The sequence below is a fragment of the Ascidiella aspersa genome, chromosome 3 (assembly GCF_963924565.1).
Source record: "Ascidiella aspersa chromosome 3, kaAscAspe10.2, whole genome shotgun sequence".
Lineage (NCBI taxonomy): Eukaryota > Metazoa > Chordata > Ascidiacea > Phlebobranchia > Ascidiidae > Ascidiella > Ascidiella aspersa.
In genome coordinates, this window is record NC_139449.1 from 7984334 (window position 1) to 8002328 (window position 17995).

The following is a 17995-nucleotide window of genomic DNA, read 5'->3' on the forward strand; positions in this document are numbered from 1 at the left end:
ACTTTGGAAATTATAAAATGGTGGCTTTAAATTCAAACAGTGGGTAGAAAAGAAATCTATCAAACCGCATAAAAGCAGGGAAGCATAGCTTGGTGTTCCTGGAAGTAAAGAATGCATTTCCTCCGTAATAACTAGGCAAGTCAAACAGTGACAATATTGAAAGCAATTAGAAGCTTTAGAAAGCAATATAAGTTAACATAATTCCCACAAAACAATGAACGACCAGGATATATTACTTTTTATTAGAGATAGACCGATATCACATTTTTTGGCCGATACCGATACCCGACTTTTACAATTGTGTCAGCCGATACCCAATACCAAATTTTAATATAGCTGGAAAATGTTCAAAACTTCAATTTATTGAAAATAAAAACTAAACAACTTTTAGTTTATATAACTTTAATAATTATTTAACTATTAGTTCACATTAACTTGGCATGATGCTAAAACCCGATTTTTTTTTTTTATCAAAAAGTAGTTTGTTGCACAGGAAAAATTCTACCATATTAATATTAGAGAAAGTTTCGCCTACAATAATTATCAGTAAACTGATATATCGGTCTATCTCTACTTTTTATGGTGACGCTCTGTGTTAAAAAACAGCAATTTACTCTAAAAAAAATTATAAATCATACAATAACATGCATGGTACTGAAGATGAATTCTCGATAATAAAGATTACAGACCGTTATAAAGTGGCATACAGACTGGACTTGCAGCGTGTGCACCAGCATCTTGAAGTACACCACCTGGTGAGCAACGCCAGGGGTCCCATGTAGCTTTCTGCCAGTCGTACAGCAACTGGTGAAGCTGACCAAATGCTGCCGAATTATTTTTGTCGTACGCAATGTTATTTTTTTGTAAAGGGTCACTTGTCATGTTATACATTTCAAACTGACTACGGTAATAGTAAGCCTTCAATGTTTTAAACCAGTGCAGATCTTCACCTGCTCGAGTTCGATTGAGCAAATCTTGGAAAGAAGGAGCTAGATAGAAATCCTGATCAATTGGAAATGGCATAAGGTTGTTCAGGTTTTCAATCAAAGTTAAGTTGACAACTCGAACTGATCTCATTGGGTAATACATAGTGATTTCATGTAAGGAATGACTGCCAAATACAGTATTTCTCTGTGTGTCTTTTAAAAGCGACTTTCCAGTCAACTCTACCTTTCTGTTGAATAGTTTGTATTGTGGATATTCCAATGCAAACCAATCCAAAATGGTCGGTGTGACATCTAACAGGGACATGTAATCATGTGATATTTTACCCCAACTAGGTTTATCATAAGGGGAAGACAGAAAAAAAGGTTCAGTAGTTCCTGAAGCATACAAATTAGTCCTTCCATTTGGAAATGGAATACCGTTGTCAGATGTAAAGATAATCAAAGTGTCATCAAGAAAACCAGAATTCTTCAATGCTTTCATAATCAAACCAACCCCTTGGTCCAGTCTTGATATGGTTGTATATTGTACGGCAATATCTTCACGAGATGCAGGAGTATCCTGAACAAAATCTGGCACAATAACCTCATTTGGGTCATAGTATTCTGGCATCCAGTCAGGGATGTCACCCATTCCTTCTTTACGATTTCCAAATTTCTCGCAGAAGGCCCCATATTGTGGGTGAGTGTGTCCACACCTATGTGGGTCATGAAACCCAATGTAAAGAAGAAAAGGCTGGCTTGAATTCTGGCCAGAGAAAAACTTTTCTGCCAATTGCTTGATGTGCGTAATGTTGCGACCGACTTGTAGAATTGAGTTGTTTTCTTCTGTTTCGGCAAAGTCAAACGGGTAAACTTGTTCCGGTCCAACATGCTTTTTTCCAATAATTCCAGTCCGAATTCCACCTTGCTTTAGAATGAGCGACAAACTTTGAACATTCTCAAATGAATTGAAGTGGTGGTAGCCATTGTGCAGTCCAAACATCCCTATAAAAATAGCTAATTAGTATTGCTTGTTGGTCGATAAATTCTTTCTTAACATTAAAACTGGCTTTGAATATATACAAGATGTTGGACAACTAACACTAGAAAAATTAGTTGCGTTTCTTATGTAAAATTAAATCTATGTTACTCGCTTTTATACTAAACAACAGTGCTGTGAACAAGATACTACTGAAATTATTATAAGTCCGAGTGAAGTCATTAGCATTCAAATTGAATGTTAAACTACGCAAATCTATAAAGTGATCTTAGCCATAAAACTATTTTAAATATTAAACAACAGTGCAGCCTAATGCAAGTAAACTGTTTTACATGAAAAAAACGTAATGACTAAATTTTATAAAAAAATACATAAAGCAAAAGCCTCTAGAGCAGTGGTTCTCAATCTTTTTGTACCCGTGGCCCCTTTTTGAACCTTTCAAATGGTCGCAGACCCCTTACATTTTTCTCGTGGAATATCTGCGTTTATAGTTATTTTTAATAATTCAGTATATCTGCCTATAGTGTACCTATGTTGAATAAATTAACAGACAACACCAAATTACTTTATAACACGTCTATTTTAAAGTGATTTCTGCTGCTGCATCTCCAAGGCAGTCTTTTAATGCGTGGTTGTGTTTTCGATAATGCTACAATAGATAAACGCATGTTATCTTTTCCAAATCCAGTACATGGAAACTGTAATAATCCTCCCATTCATTTAACAATCTATTAGTGTTAAATTACAATGGAGGTGTTATGTCATACTCAATGCGATTTGTTATGTCATAATGCGATTCACAGCATTTTTACAGTGTGATTTTATCACTTACCAAAATTGTGATTAGGCATGTATCCCAGCGTTAATTATTTTATTAAAGGTATATTTAGAAGTTTTTGCGGACCCTCTGAAAACGTTTTGCGGCCCCCCAGGGGTCCGCATACAGGTCCCCGGTTGAGAACCACTGCTCTAGAGGCAAGCCTTCATCATTTAAGTTGAAGTTAATAAATGGACCTAAGTTGAGTTACATAATTTTGTTCATAATGGAGACAAGGACATAGCATTCTGTGGCAGGTGCACGCCCGTTATTTTACTGAAAAATTTGTGTGAACATGTGAATTGGTATATATCGCACTTAAACTCTGTATAAAAGCTAATTTCCAGCCTAAGATGTACAAAAACCAAGATTACGCAAATGCACACCTGCACACCGCAGTTGGTGCTACACACCTGAAATCTCGACGTGAAGTGCCACAGAATGCTGACTGGCCAGCAAGTACTAACCATTTTGATGCTGAGGTAATCCAGTTAAGATTTGAGAACGACTTGGCGAGCAGCTGCTTACTGTGGTGAAGGCCTTTGTGTAGATTTTCGAACGTTCAGCCAGCGCCGAAATATGCGGGGTTTTAATCACATTATTGCCGTACGTGTTTAATTCGAAGCCCATGTCATCGGCAAGTAATACCAAAACATTTTGCGCTAGCGACAAAGTAGTCTCGCCCACTATAATAAGGCTAGTGAGTAAAAGCGCATATAGGCCTAGCTTGAAAACGTACATTTGGTCGGTACAAACTTTTGAAAGTGTAAAATTGTTAACAAAACTAGCGTGTGTTTTTAACTTTGACAACTTTCTCTAGCGTGAAGTTGATCTATGGATGGAGCAGCACGGCGAATAGTAACTATTGGAGCGTGACCTTTAGGCGGCGCTTTGTGGGAGAAACTATTTTCGATAATTCAGTATACCATATCATGACATAAAACAGGGTTGGGCTTAAGCACTCGCCCACTCGCCAATGCGAGTGCAAATTGCTCCAGGCGAGTGCTGATTGACACCTACTCGCCCGACTGGCGAGTGGCTTCGGCGAGAAATTTAATTAGTTGGTGTAGGACAACTTGTGTTAAGCACCACTGATAAGCGAAATATTACTTAGCGCCAGTTATTTCCTTAAACGCTAAGGCGCAAATACATTCAACACTACACAATTAGTAAGGTTAATGGAGGTCATGTTCGAAGCCCGTAATAAAGACTCTTTGTCACGTTTAAAAACATCGTTTACCGGCTACAATCAAAGACGTCATTGCTGCAGTGGTAATTAGTTATGAGATTTATTGTTTAACTTAAACGTTGATAATTTTTAAATGTTTAACCCAGTCGTTGAGGTCTTTGGAAAAGTTTATTGGACTTGCGATGTACCCAGCGATAAGAATTTTGCTTTTCTGTATTTATTGAATTGTTTGCATAAGAAAATTATAGGCAATTGCTGCAGTTTTTGGACACAAAAAGTTGGAATACAAATGTCTTATAAAAATATTTGTAAGCAGTGTTTTTAACATGTTTTGAGGGAGCGAAATGGCCCACTGAACATTACTGTATTTTAAAGTATGACCTAATGTGTAACTACAGCTAGTCTGCGTAATTATGTTGTTACGATTTCTTAAAGTCCATAGCGGTCAACCAAGACAAAATTATTTGCTGTTCAACCAGTAACTATATTGTTAGGCGAAATTTGGCGTTTTGTTTGCGGTGAAACGTCCTTCAAGCACAGAAAAAACAGATAAAGAAGAAAAGAAAGCGCGAGGCTTTTTAGAAAAAAGGAAAACAGGCAGGCCGTGGCTACTAAATTGTTAGTGTTATTTTTTTACTAAAGATTGTAAAAAAATATTTCGTCTAAAAAACATTGTTTTAAGCGTAAATTTCTTTATGGGTCAATAATTTGGTCATTCATACATGGAAATTAAAACTAATGTTTACGTATAGAAACTGTAAGACAAACCCAAATAAATGACCGCGCTAGGACGGAAATTTGCAAACGGCGTGCCAACAAATTTGGCGAGTGTTATTTCGTCTGGGCGAGTGTAGATTGATAGCCGCTCGCCCGCCTGGCGAGTGTCAATTTTTGCTTAGGACAACCCTGTAAAATTAGGTTTAAATTTGGAGTAAAAAGTTCGACGAATGCACTTTCGCTCAGAAAAGTTTCGATATTTGAATTCTTCAGATCGGACCTTCTTAACCAGGTGCGCCGCGCTAAGTAGAAAAATTATCTAAATTAATCTATATAATATAGCCTACAAATATTATAACACGCCATCCGATCAAATGCCGCTTTCACACATGATAAAGGGTGTGACTCCATTTGTGGGGAAGAAGGCCAGGCACATTACACTATCCGTAACATTACTTTATAGCAGTGGTTCTCAACCTTTTTTTCACTGCGTACCACGTCGAGCTTCTATGATCTTGGTGCGTACCAACAAATTGTTGAAAAACTCAACTTTAATAGATTTGCATAGATGTTCCGGAAAGATAACAGTTCCTATCGTTAAAGAAGCATAACATATTTAACTCTACAATCATTATAATGAATGTATAGTTTATTACAATAAAAACATGCTTAATCTTTTGGTAAAACTGTAATCTTACTTAAAAACATACTGCGTACAGCGTACCACCCAAAATGACTTCGCGTACCACTAGTGGTACGCGTACCACAGGTTGAGAACCACTGTTTATAGTAACATGGTAAATTACCTCTGCTTTTTTCCAAGGACAAGTTTGCAATAAATGTGGTAAACTTAATTTCCTCATATTTAAAACTTTTGCCCTACCTTGAATCGCAAAAAGGCGTAATTTGGGAACAATATTTATTAAACAAACTAACAGGCCATTAGCGCATCTAAACGATACAACAAACGTTTTTCATTTTAAAAAAGTGAAACCTCTGGGATACTTTCCATAAGCTTGAAACTCAACTTAGTAAAATGAAATACATTCGCCCGGTTTGCACTTTAATTTGTTTGTCTTGGTTGTTGTTGCACAAATTTATCTTGGTTGGTCTTCCAAAATAATGTTAGAATATTAAAAGTACAAAATACAAAGTTCGACTTAATGGCAGCCATAAATCTTCTCTGGTTAGCCAGGTTAACCGAGGCAAATCAAAGAGGACTTTATGCGGATGGTTTTAGGACTTAAAATTCGTAAAATTAGATGATAAAGAAATACAATACGGAAAAATTTTGCATAAACAAGCCCTTCGCTTTGACAGCATGATAGTCCAAAGTGTTTACTGTGGTTTCGAGTATATTTTGTAGGCCCATGCCGCTGTTCATTTTTAACCCTGTAGGTGTGCCGCAAGTGACGAAAGGTTGCGGACTCCTGCTTTAGGTAGATTAAGTTTGTTTACTTCGTCAAATGGCTCACGGTTAATGTTCAATTTTTAAAGATTTATAATTATCACCGACAACATAGAATTCTTTCCCTTAAACATATCGTACAGAAAACGATAATAGTTGAATATTTTTTATTAAACCCAGTAACACAACATTTGAATGAATTTTTATAGGAGAAAATGTCAACCAAGCTTTCATCTAAATCTCATTTATTTTTAGGACAAAAGTGTGCTATTACACATATCGTTGCTTTCCAGATATAGTTTGTAGGTCTACTGTAAGCCTGTTTATTTTTTTTCATAACGTAAATTAAGCCACAGAGTAGCAGTGAAGCAACAGTCAACAGATAACTGTTCTAGGTTTAAAAAGACATAAATTCCGCTAGGTGACGATATAGAAACGCTAAATAAGCTAGACCAGGGTTTCTCAAGTATCTATAAGGCATTACTTCTAGCTAGGCGAATGTACAGCTTCTGGACTTATTCGCGTTTTGTTCGAAAGAAGACCTCGGGAAATAACTCGTCAAGAAAATCGAACGGTCCCGCCTCTTCATTCGTTTAAATTTTGGCATTCGTTCGCGTGGTAAATAGTGTGCTGCCAATGCAGAGGCGTAGATTAAATTCATTATGACCGGTTCCCATAGGTTGACGTATTTCTAGGGAGTCCTTCTTCAAATTGATGTCAGTATTCAGTAGGAGGTGGGCAAGGCTTTTGTTTTATATGTCAATAGTGACTAACAAGTAACAGCTGAAGTGCTGAACTCTGTGTGGAACCGAATGCCTCTATCGCGGTTCTGTCTGTGATAAATATAGGATTAAGGGTTCGAATGGGGACCGTATACTTACTGCGGTGAATCAAGTAAGCCAATTTCCTGAATAATTTTGCTTCCGCTCCTGGTGACAATCTCTGTCGTTCACAAAACAAAAAACAGCAAACAAGTTTCAATGGTTGCACGGTGTATTGGCCATCACAAAAAGGCAACGTTATCGTGAATTTGATAGGAATAACGAAAACATATGATAAAGCATCATATAGCTGTCTTGACGAAAATGCATCGACGAATTTCAGTAGCCATACTTAATAGGAATCACAAAGGGCGAATAAAAAAACGAACTTTAAGGAAAAATAACAAGGACAATTTGGTCGAGGCAAAACACAGGCATTTTACTCCCTTGAAAAATAAATTCGTAGGAGATTTATGCTGGACGACTCAAATTAATTAAAAAGTGCGGATTAGGATGTTTTAATATTGGGTCGCTTTTGCTCAGACTGTTAGTTGGTCAAAATGCGTGGCCTAAACACATAGGACACGGAAGTGTTTAGAAATTTCTCTAGGAACAGAAATTTCCTACAATATTTATGTGAGCCAAGAATTTTACAAGCATTCCATTCACTACAATGGGGACGTAAGACATAAAAATGAGTTTTTTACACAAGGGCTAGCTTTTCAAAGGTTAATAAAGCCACATTTTCGCAGTCTTCAGTTTTACAACAAAATTGATCTAAAATCGTGCGAGTACAGAGCCCCAAACAACTCCAAGTACCATAGTAGAAGGCCACATACATTAAAACCAGTTAACAGCCCGGCAAAGCGACCGTTGGGGATGTTAAACGCTTGTGTTTCGCCCCTCAAACTGCAAAACAAAGTCCTACGATTGGCGTGCGGCCGAATTCGACTTTTCGATGACGATATTCTGCGCGATCGAGGCGATATCGATGGCCCGGCGCCGTGCCTTCTCCTGGGCGCCCTTGACGCACTCCTTGAGGCCGGCCTGGTGCCCCTGGGGCATCTCGGCGCCCTGCAGCATAGTGACGTAGCCAAGGTGAGCCTTGTTCACGTTGGACTTCCACCGTTGTAGGCCGAACTGGCGCAGCACGCGTCGGAAACCGGTTAGCGAGGAGTCGACCCAACCCTGGCGCTGTATCGACGTGGCCGATGTACTTGGAGTTTCGGCAACAGGCTGCGCTATCGTCATACATTCTTGGACGTCCTGGCGTTTAATGGGGGCGATAGATGAGTAAAAAGTGGTAGCTTTTCTAATGCAACGATTGGCATTTAACAAACAGATGACTCCTAATGGTTCAATCACAATGTCTTATGTGTATACATAATTATTATTGAGTACTTCAAAGTTGGTTGTGATATTGAATGCTGTAATTTGGGAATATGACGTCATATTAGTGTTCAGGTAGTGCGTTAAATGTAAACTTTATCTGATGTCTCAACTTTTGACGGCTATAAATTCCCTATAACTGGTAATGGTAAGAACATGGAATAAATATGCATATGTATTTGTTGTGATTAAGTAGTTTTGTTAATTTTAGCACAGGTCAATACTAGAAATAGCCCCAGAAGATTTATGTATTCTTTGCAAATAACAAATAATTATGTATGAAATTTAGTTCTTCACAACAATGCACCATGGTTGTATTTGCAAAATGTTATTTTGGGGTCAGTTCCTGTGTGTCAAAAGCATTGTTGTTGTTAAATGCGACCCTGTCAGACATAAATGGTATGTGTTCTTTGTGTGTTTTTTTTCCTCGCTTTATTGTAGACCCGAAAATAATTTATAAAACAAGTGGGACATGAGCTGAAAATTTTAAGAAGAAAATAACATAACATACGCACATACACAGTGAGCATTAGACTTCACATTTTTAAACATTCATCGTTCTTAGTCTTTAGTTATGCTTTATAATTATTATTCAGTTATAAAGCATCTATTATTCTGCACTTATACTACCTTCTATCAGCGAATTGTTTATATTAATCAGAGAAGTGTTACATTAGAAAGAATCGTGACTGCACCAGCGTACCACAAGAAACATGGGTAAACTAATCCTTGAATTTTTATGGGGGCCCGCAAAATATCAAAATCATTACAAAGGGTCAACCAGTCAAATTTTTAGAAAAGTTTGGCAACTGCTGGGCTACTAAAACAAAAGTACAAATTTAGACCTACCATCATATTTCGGTAGCCAACATTCCAGGAATAGACCTTCATTGTCTTGTTTATGGGGTCAACGATTGATTCTTCAACTATATGTACCATGTCTTTTAGATGCGACTTGAAAATCAAATTTCCCCATTTAGGCAACGGATTGGTTTTACTTAAAATTCGCCGGCTGTACAACAATCCGTCTGGAGTGATTTTTCGATCGACTACATCTTCGCTCAAGACATGCTGGCTGTTAAATGAAAAAACACTACAGTAATATCAATCAACTTTAACAAATACATAATCAAAAATGAAACAAATTACCAAAATAACAATACAAGGTATAACTGAAGAACTCAAAAATTTACAATCAATAGGTTGGTCTCAATTTTACATGTCTTTGTTTTTGTTCAATGGTCTAATTTAGTTTGATGTAAACAAGTTTAATAGAATTTTTATAAGTTTAATTCACAACACCACAGGGTTGCCACTTGCCACACATTTTTTTTTGTTTGAAGTCTTTTCAAACAAAGTAGTCAGTTTTAATCGAACAAATCAGGGTGTCCCGATATCTAAAATAATTATACAAAAAATATACAGTTAAGACTGCGTAGTCAAGATAGTTTCGGTACCTTTAAATAATGGGCTCTTTTAATAAAAAATGGTACACACTTTTTGAAATAAAAATAATTATTAAACATTTTAACCGTTTGGGAAGCACATAGAATTTTTGAATCACTTTGTAATGTACAAATCAAATCAAAGAAAAGTCAATGATGACAAACACTTCTCATACATTTGACTTTAAAAATTAGCTATGAAATGTAACAAATATTAATGTTTAACAAATTAGTTTGTCTACTCATTTAGTCACACAATTCTTTTCCATATTATCTTTGGATACTGGTCATCGCCTGAAAAACTACAAATGCCAACTTAGGAAAATTGTTTTTTTTAAGAAATGTTATATAACATTTTCATCATTAAGAAACAGCCAAAATTTACTGATACCAGGAATCGGCCTGAGCGAAATATCTGCCAATATTATCTATATTGGCATAACTCTAAAAATCAATTGGTATATCCACCTATACTGATTGGGGTACTTTTTCCAAAAGCAAGACACCACATCATCCCAAGAAAAGTTGATTATGTTTAAAACAGATCCATATTTTGAAGAATCCATGTAGTTTTAGTAGTTAGTTTATTAGCCTATGAAACCATTTTCTATAAAAAAATGTTAAACACTCTGGTAATGTTTTCAAAAGATTTGCGCCAAGCAACGTTGTTCAAAATCTAGTCAGTGTGCCATCTGGTGTTCTGTTTGCCATAGTTATTTTACAACAAGTACCATGATGACATTGACAGGTCTTTTGCAGAAGGTTTAGTATACATAGGAAGTAGCAAACATTTAACAAGGAACTTTGAAAGTTATAAATGCAATCGATGAATAGGGATGTCCCAGCATATAATCCTTTGGATTTGAGTCTTAGAAGTGTTAAAGTCCTAATGCACTGTTTACAACTGGCAACTGTGGAAAGTATGGCAACTGAAGCCGCAAGTTTTTTTCAACCTAAATCATTACACCTTTCAAAAGTGCACACCTAAAAAGAAATGGAACTGCTCCCCAAATATGTAAAATGCTTGTGCAACATATGTTTACAGTGCAATGGAAAATCATAAAGAGCACTTGGAAAAAAGTGTACCCGAGGGCTGAGGTGCACTTTGTTACCTTTGTGCACCCGGTCACCCGTATTTTTTTCTGCGTTGCACCTGCGAGATCTCATTGAAATCTGCAATACTTTTCAGAATGGATAACGGTTAATCCTTGAAAATGATTTTTTTGTTAATATATCATTTTAATGGCAAGAAATCATACGTAAATTGCAAATCCACAAGTGACAAGTTTGGATAAATGCCTAATACTGTGTTTAAACAGTTAAGGATTAGGCCTGAAAAGTGGTTATTTAGTAAAACGTTTTCCGGGCATGGATTGACTATCATGCCAATTAAATGCTATTTATGATATGGCTTATGTTAAATGCAATGTTCTTTCAAAATTTTCTTAAGTTTGTTTATGTTGTCAAAACAAGAATAGCATTGATTCAAATGTTAAGTTCCAGTCTTGGACAAGTGCTTTCTCTGGTCAACCTTGCTAGGCCACATACCCTACACAAAGCCAACGGAGAACACTCAATTTACTAAAATCGACACTCAATTTACTGTTTCGCAACCTAACTATTATTTTACTAAAGGGCGTTGTTTTCTCGGGGTAAAAGGTCGCGTCATAACATTTAGAAAGCTTAGAACGAAAACAAACGTGTGAAAAGTCACGACCCCCAAGTGATAATTTTACACATAGAAACCTGCCGGACACGCACCAACGATTACAATCTAACCGTATAGACATCTTATACACAACCTATTTCGCATAGTGTTCGTTTCGGTAAAAAAAATCACCGAGTCGCCGGTGAAATTTATTAAAAATAATGTCGGGGAAACAGTTTCCAAGCGGTAAGTTATATTATTCGTTTTAAATATATTATGGACCTTAACTACGTGTTTGACAAAACGTAATTAATTGTGAAAAACTTGTGTCAAAATTTGTCTGAATTTGGAAAAGATTCATATTTAATTGCATTAAAATAAAAACATATTTGAATGCATGAATGTTTCAATTTATGAACGTTTCAATTAGTTTTGTTTACAAATCAAATCATTACAATAATTCGTTATAAAAACTGTAACATGTTCAAATAAGTAACCTTAAGGGCCAATTTATAATTGTTGAATGTTGATCAATAGCACAATTAATATGCTTTACTAAATTTTAGGAAGTCAACCATTTGGACAGGACCAAATTCCACAAAGCAAATATGCCGACCTATTGGCGGTCATTGAGGAACTAGGAAAAGACATAAAGCCAACTTACGCAGGAAGCAGAAGTGCCAGCGATCGACTAAAAAGAGGTCACAGCAGCTATATGTGTTTTATTGCATTATGAAAGTCACCTTTTTCGTGTGTATTTTTAACATATTTACTGGGGACAACACTTCTGTAAAAGAATGGAAAAACTCTTTTAATTTTTGCTTCTGTAAAAGAATGGGAAACTCTTTTAATTTTCTAAACAATAAAAAAGGCATCAGCTGTAAACTACAAATAGTCTATTTAGTTAGCGCCTGTTTATTTTTATCTGTTATAAATATACTGTGTATTTTGGAAGCCTTCATTGAACAAACAGAATGAACACCCAAATAAGAAAAGCTAGCATTAGGAGAACTCCCACCAAATTTAAAGGTAATAGATTTTACAAACAATAGTCTTCTACATGTCAAAAGAAAAATAAATGTGCTTTAAATTGATCTTTGTTGAAACTCCTTATAACATCTTTAATAATTTGATATACATGATTGATAAAATCTCTTCATTGGAGTTGTAGTCTGAGAATGTTTTCTTAAAAAAAATATGTAAACATATGCTTTTTTGCAGGAATCTTACATGCAAGGGCACTTGTGCGAGAATGTCTTATTGAAACAGAAAGAAGTGCAAGATCATAGCTAAATTGTTGAGTGGCAGAAAATGCTGTCAATCACGAAAGGAGAGCTTTCAAAGACTGAAATCTGACTACAGTAGGTTCAACATGAACCTAGGTCAAGTTGTTGTTTTTAACGACTAATGTGTTAAGCTATTTTCTCAGCGCAAATAAAATGTTTGGCCTTCTGCATTATTTTTGAAGTATTTCTTATTTTTTTTGCTTGTCCAGTCAAATTAAATCTTTTTAATGTTAATAAAATGTTTTATCCAATATTTTTTTGAAGATATGTTGGTGTTATATACATAATTTCTACTGTTTTGCTTTAATGATCAAGACAAGATATAACTTGCATAAAATATTGCAATTTTGTTGCTTTAAAATTTAAAGTTTGTTCAATATATCTCTTGGAAAAATACATACTCATAATGAGTCATAATATTGACCAAATAATTATTTCATGTTGCTCTAATTGTTTGTTTAACTGTCCAAGTAATGGCTAGTAAAACTTAGATTTTTAAAATGTTAAATATATCACAGTTATATTTAACACAATTTTTTTAAGTATTTGAAGGAGGAAAGCAGTTCATAGAAATATTTCAGAAATTGAGTCCAGTTAAAATAAACCATTTCCTAGTTAAGTATGTAACTTTTGAAGTTGTTTTAAATTGTTTAGATAGTCTGTTTCCAAAGTACATCAGAATAATATCCTTGGTACGAAAGTCTGTTTAATTGAAGAACAATTTTTAATGCACATTGGCTGGTACAACACAAAATAATTTGATTACAAGTAAAAAATTGATCATGATTAACAAATACATAAAATACATTGCAACTAAGTTCGAACAGAAACAAATATGAAAAACATATTAAATAAACAGAAAAAAACGAGCAACACACAAATAAATTCTTAAATTTCGGTGCTAAACTTATTCATTATTAATCATCTTTTTAGGTAGAAAATTCAACTGCAAAATAAAACATTAAAAAAGGCTGCATATACTTTTTTGTAATGCAAGCTACTCATTACATTTGAAAAAATATATATATATATTTAAGGAATAATATCCATAAATGTATAATAATAATAAGGCAATGGACCATAGTATGTAAAACCTCAAAATAAGTAATTAGTGCACCATTTAACCAGTATAAAGTATATTCATCACACAACAGTACAAAACTGTGAGGCATCACTTATACATTATATTGAAACGAAGTGTTGGTAGGTAATTACCGTAATTATTGTGCATTAAAAATAAAATAGGTTGCTATTGCATATAAATAAAACAAAACTATAACAGGTGAACATTTAAAGAAAAAGCTACAATTTCGCTGATTTACTTAAAACTGTTGATGATTTGCATACCAGAATTGGTACTCTTATGAAAGTTGCAATCCTGTTTGCAGTCTTTTGAAGCTTGGTGTAATTTACCACTGCCACTTTTTGATTTCCATTCTAAAATATAAGCAAACAAATTTAGTTACATAGGCATAAACACAGATAGCAGCTTTGTATATACACTCTAACAAAAACTTTTTTTAAATGGTGATATGACAATCTCAATGTTTTTTTAAAGAATGTAGATATTGTTTATCGCAGATTAATGTTACGAAAAGCAACATTTCTTCTGCTAAAATGACATGCCTACTATTGTAAAAAAAATTTGTCTTTCTTGTATATTAGACAGAATTTAAAGTGAACCACTTCTGTTTAAAAAAATAATTATACAGATTTGTTTATAAATACACTGGAGAGCAGGATTGTTTTATTTACAAATTTCTCCCAAAGATTGCAAATCACTGGCTAAAGGTTCACCTTACTTACCTTGTGAACAATTAGGTCTTTTGAATCAACAAGGGCGTGCACACAATTTGAGATAAGATTTAGTGACAGCATTTCTTGTTGAACACCGTCAGTTTGCAAATGTCCAGCAATCCACCGCTGGATCTGATTAAAAAGAAATAAATTAATTAATTTTTTTCCAAAACTTTTAATGTCAAACCTAATAGTCTTTTGTGTAAACTACTGATAGTGCCAATCACTATAACCACACTTTACTGCCTTTTAATTTGTGCAACTATTGTTAAATGCTTAACATATTAACACACAAATTCGGATTATAACGAAAATATATATAAATATATAAACAAACACCAATATATGGTGCTGAGTACATTAAGGGCATTTAGAGGATTGGCAAATCATTACTATTTCAAAACACTAGGTACATTAATCAATAGAAAGTTTATATATGTGATTTATATATATAGTGGAAAAATCTCTGAAAAAAAAAATTGTAATACCTGTGAGGGGAGGGTATGTAACTGGTTTGAAGGTGACATGTTCAGTAGAAATTGGCAGCACATCCAGTAGCCTGAAAGGAATAGGGTGAACGTGGATCGAAGAAAAACAAGCAACCGGTCTGCATGCTCTTCGATGTGGTACAAGCCACCATTTTGAGAGGTAATGACGCCACATTCTACAAGAAAGTTAATTCCATTATTAAAATCCAGACTGTCTTTTACCGGCTCGAAAATGAAATCTTTCTTGAGAAGCTGTTGCAGGAATGTAAAGTCTTCTTTGAGTACATCTGGCTCGATGAACTGTTTGGTAGGTTCATGTTGTTTAAGCTTATGGATGGAAAACGAAACCAAAGCCGGCCGGATAAAATTGTGAAGCATCTGGTTCCGGTAGTTGCCAAGCATGATGTGGTTCACCGTTTCTTCGATAACAGATGAATCGAGGAGACTTGACTTCATGGAGCCCTTTACCTTCGACTTGCTTCCAGCGACAAAAATTTTATCAGCTTTGCGGGGGTCGGTGTGCGTTTGTAGGTGCACGACATGTTGAAAGCGATGCAAATTGATGAGGACTATTTCGCGCATGGAACCTGCAGGCCATATCACTGCAACTCTGCATTTGCCAAGAATCTGTCGGAACCAAAGCATTTCAAGCACAAATCTATCTAGAGAAATGCCCTGGGGATGTTGGGAGAGCACCACAGCCATCGCTGCCCAAGCGGTGAAGATCATGTTTTGTTGCTGCCTAAGGATAAGTGTGTACCCGAGCAGTTCCATGTTTTGTTGCTCAGTGTTTGACAAACGCAGCATGTATCTTGGATAGCAGGCATGGATTCCGCGATCCAAATGACCAAAGTAGTTCCTGAGTGAAATAGGTTCACAAAAATGCAAGTGAACACCACCGTAGTTGTCATTAAGGATAGAACTGGCCTTCATTAGTCCAGATGTCGATTCTTTTGGCTTTGGAATGCCGAGGAGTTCATAAGCGTACAAGTTTTCCTCGACCAAGCGGTCATAGGAGATACTGATTGGAACTATCATCACATCGAATGTCTGAGCCTTGAGGTAAGGCTCTGCAATCACGGAAAGTAATCCGAACTTTGGATTTAGAGACTTGCCAGTTCGACTCCTTGTACCTTCAATAAAGAACTCCATCGGTCTGTCACCGTTGATAATAATAGTGTGAACATACTCAGTAAACAAGGCCCAGTAAAGTCTGTCAGAGCCGAAAGAGCGCCGCATAAAGAAGGCACCACAGGCACGAAGAGCAGAACCAATTCCTTTCATGGACATGAAATCCATTCCTGCGGCAATGGCAGGCAGTGGAAGTTGCAGGTAAAAGCAGACGAGTGTCACGATCAAAAAGTCCATGTAACTTCTGTGGCTTGGCATTAAAACAACAGGATGGTGTTTGACCAAGTCTGCTAACTTGCTTACCATGTCCCTGTTGATTAGAACACCATCATGATAGATTTGGCTTACAACAGTGTACAGAGCATAGCCAAGCATTCGTACCACGGTCATGTGGTCTGTATAAGCAAGCTCTTTTAGGATATTTGTCGCTTCTTTAATTACATCCTCTTCTTTTCTGTCTTCCTCGCGGACCATTTGTCTGATAATCCACTGAACACGGTCAGAGTGCAGCGCCTTTTTCCAAACATCGCTAGAAGTTCGCTTTTGGTGGTGGACATATTTTGGAGGGTGGAATTCCTGGGTTGCGAATCTCAAACCCCCAAAGCTGTGCCTTTGCAGATCCTTTATCATATCCACATACCCATCGTCGTTAATCACTGATTGTTTTTGATCATACAACAAGTCCATCACTATTTTGTTTTTGTAAAAAGATGACAATTTATAGTACCTGGTAATAAATTTTTTTAAAAATATATACAGTCATTAACTATTTTGAAAACTATGTTAGACCTAATAAAAATTAGTTACTATAGTGTACAGCATAACATATGGCCTGATGTAAAAATATTTTTCGATTTACAGTACTTAGTAATTAAGTGCAGATTTTCTTGTGTATTGCGCGATCACATATGATTGTTGCAATGATAAGCCAAGTGTAACTTGAACTATAAGTCGCAGTTAAAACAGTTAAGAATTACGTAGTTGAAAAAAATTAATAACTAAAATTTGGGCGCTGGTCTAGAATCCTACCACAACGCGCATTATTTGGGTTAGGTTGCGGGTTAGCGTTTGGGTTAAGGTGGGTCAAGTATTATTATTAAATAAAGAATATAATAATACTTGACCCACCCACACCCAAACGCTAACCAGCACCCTAACTCAAATTTTGTGCGTTGATTTCATAACTGTGGTAGGATTCTAGACCAGCGCCAAAATTTGTATAGTCGCGGCTAAAGTTTTTGCTGATATATTGCATGGTGTTTTATGCGCAAAGCGGCAGCGCATGTATGGATTGGGAAATTCTTCATAGCTGTCCTGCAGCAACTATTATCAAACTTGACAAACTGAGTTTATGATTTTTATAATTTTGTCATATTTTTGGAAAAAGTGTTTCACCTAAACTAAAGACAAACATCGCAATAAACTTTTAAACATCTTTAAGAACGTTGAGTTTTGAAGATTAAGGGATTCCCCAGAGTTGAACTTTGTAATTTTCTTATACCTAGCGGGTTTGATTTTAAGGTTTTCCTAGAAATCCTGTTTTATGAAGAAGCTTCAAAAAGTTGCAAGCATCGTAATATTCTTATAAAACAAATGACCAGAAGTATGAATTACCAATGTGAATAGACACCGAAAATTACCGCAATTCGTACTATATAATATGTTCGCATCCGTAAACTTAGCCTATAGTCCAATAGTTACTTAAAATATTGACTTGCTTAACAATTTTTAGTTAGCCTACTACACACAAATCGAGTATCCTAATGTAAATTTATTTACGTAACCGCGAAAAAGTTCACTCATTAGCCTACTTTACATTTCAGCAAAATTTGTAACAATGGTAGTCTACACATGTCACATGACGTAATAATAAATGGAAATTAAATTACAACTCGATTTGCTGCAGTAACCAGTTTAACAAGTTTCTTGTTTAATAATTTTAAAAATCTCTGGGGAATATGCTTGATATAAACTGTTTTAGCACTTATAGTTG

The 17995-nt window shown here is 35.6% G+C and overlaps 4 protein-coding genes across 4 annotated transcripts; 1 reads left to right on the forward strand and 3 right to left on the reverse strand.

Moving 5' to 3' along the window:
• Positions 1 to 466: 466 nt before the first annotated feature.
• On the reverse strand, positions 467 to 7148 carry LOC146159019 (N-sulfoglucosamine sulfohydrolase-like). Its single transcript, XM_083386110.1, has 3 exons — positions 7102 to 7148; positions 3211 to 3440; positions 467 to 1931 (listed from the first exon to the last, which is right to left on the reverse strand). Exons 1-3 carry the CDS (start codon positions 7146 to 7148, stop codon positions 682 to 684), a joined length of 1527 nt encoding a protein of 508 aa, XP_083242236.1. The 3' UTR covers positions 467 to 681.
• LOC146159020 (PRELI domain-containing protein 1, mitochondrial-like) lies at positions 7039 to 11253 on the reverse strand. The gene is made up of 3 exons (XM_083386111.1): positions 10121 to 11253; positions 9057 to 9282; positions 7039 to 8084 (listed from the first exon to the last, which is right to left on the reverse strand). Exons 1-3 carry the CDS (start codon positions 10216 to 10218, stop codon positions 7743 to 7745), a joined length of 666 nt encoding a protein of 221 aa, XP_083242237.1. The 5' UTR covers positions 10219 to 11253; the 3' UTR covers positions 7039 to 7742.
• A 182-nt stretch (positions 11254 to 11435) lies between these two features.
• On the forward strand, positions 11436 to 12754 carry LOC146159021 (cyclin-dependent kinase 2-associated protein 1-like). The gene is made up of 3 exons (XM_083386112.1): positions 11436 to 11546; positions 11867 to 12001; positions 12522 to 12754. The coding sequence occupies exons 1-3, from the start codon at positions 11522 to 11524 to the stop codon at positions 12587 to 12589; spliced, it is 228 nt and encodes a 75-aa protein (XP_083242238.1). The 5' UTR covers positions 11436 to 11521; the 3' UTR covers positions 12590 to 12754.
• A 705-nt stretch (positions 12755 to 13459) lies between these two features.
• On the reverse strand, positions 13460 to 16705 carry LOC146159022 (dihydroxyacetone phosphate acyltransferase-like). The gene is made up of 3 exons (XM_083386109.1): positions 14872 to 16705; positions 14393 to 14515; positions 13460 to 14023 (listed from the first exon to the last, which is right to left on the reverse strand). Exons 1-3 carry the CDS (start codon positions 16687 to 16689, stop codon positions 13889 to 13891), a joined length of 2076 nt encoding a protein of 691 aa, XP_083242235.1. The 5' UTR covers positions 16690 to 16705; the 3' UTR covers positions 13460 to 13888.
• Positions 16706 to 17995: the final 1290 nt, after the last annotated feature.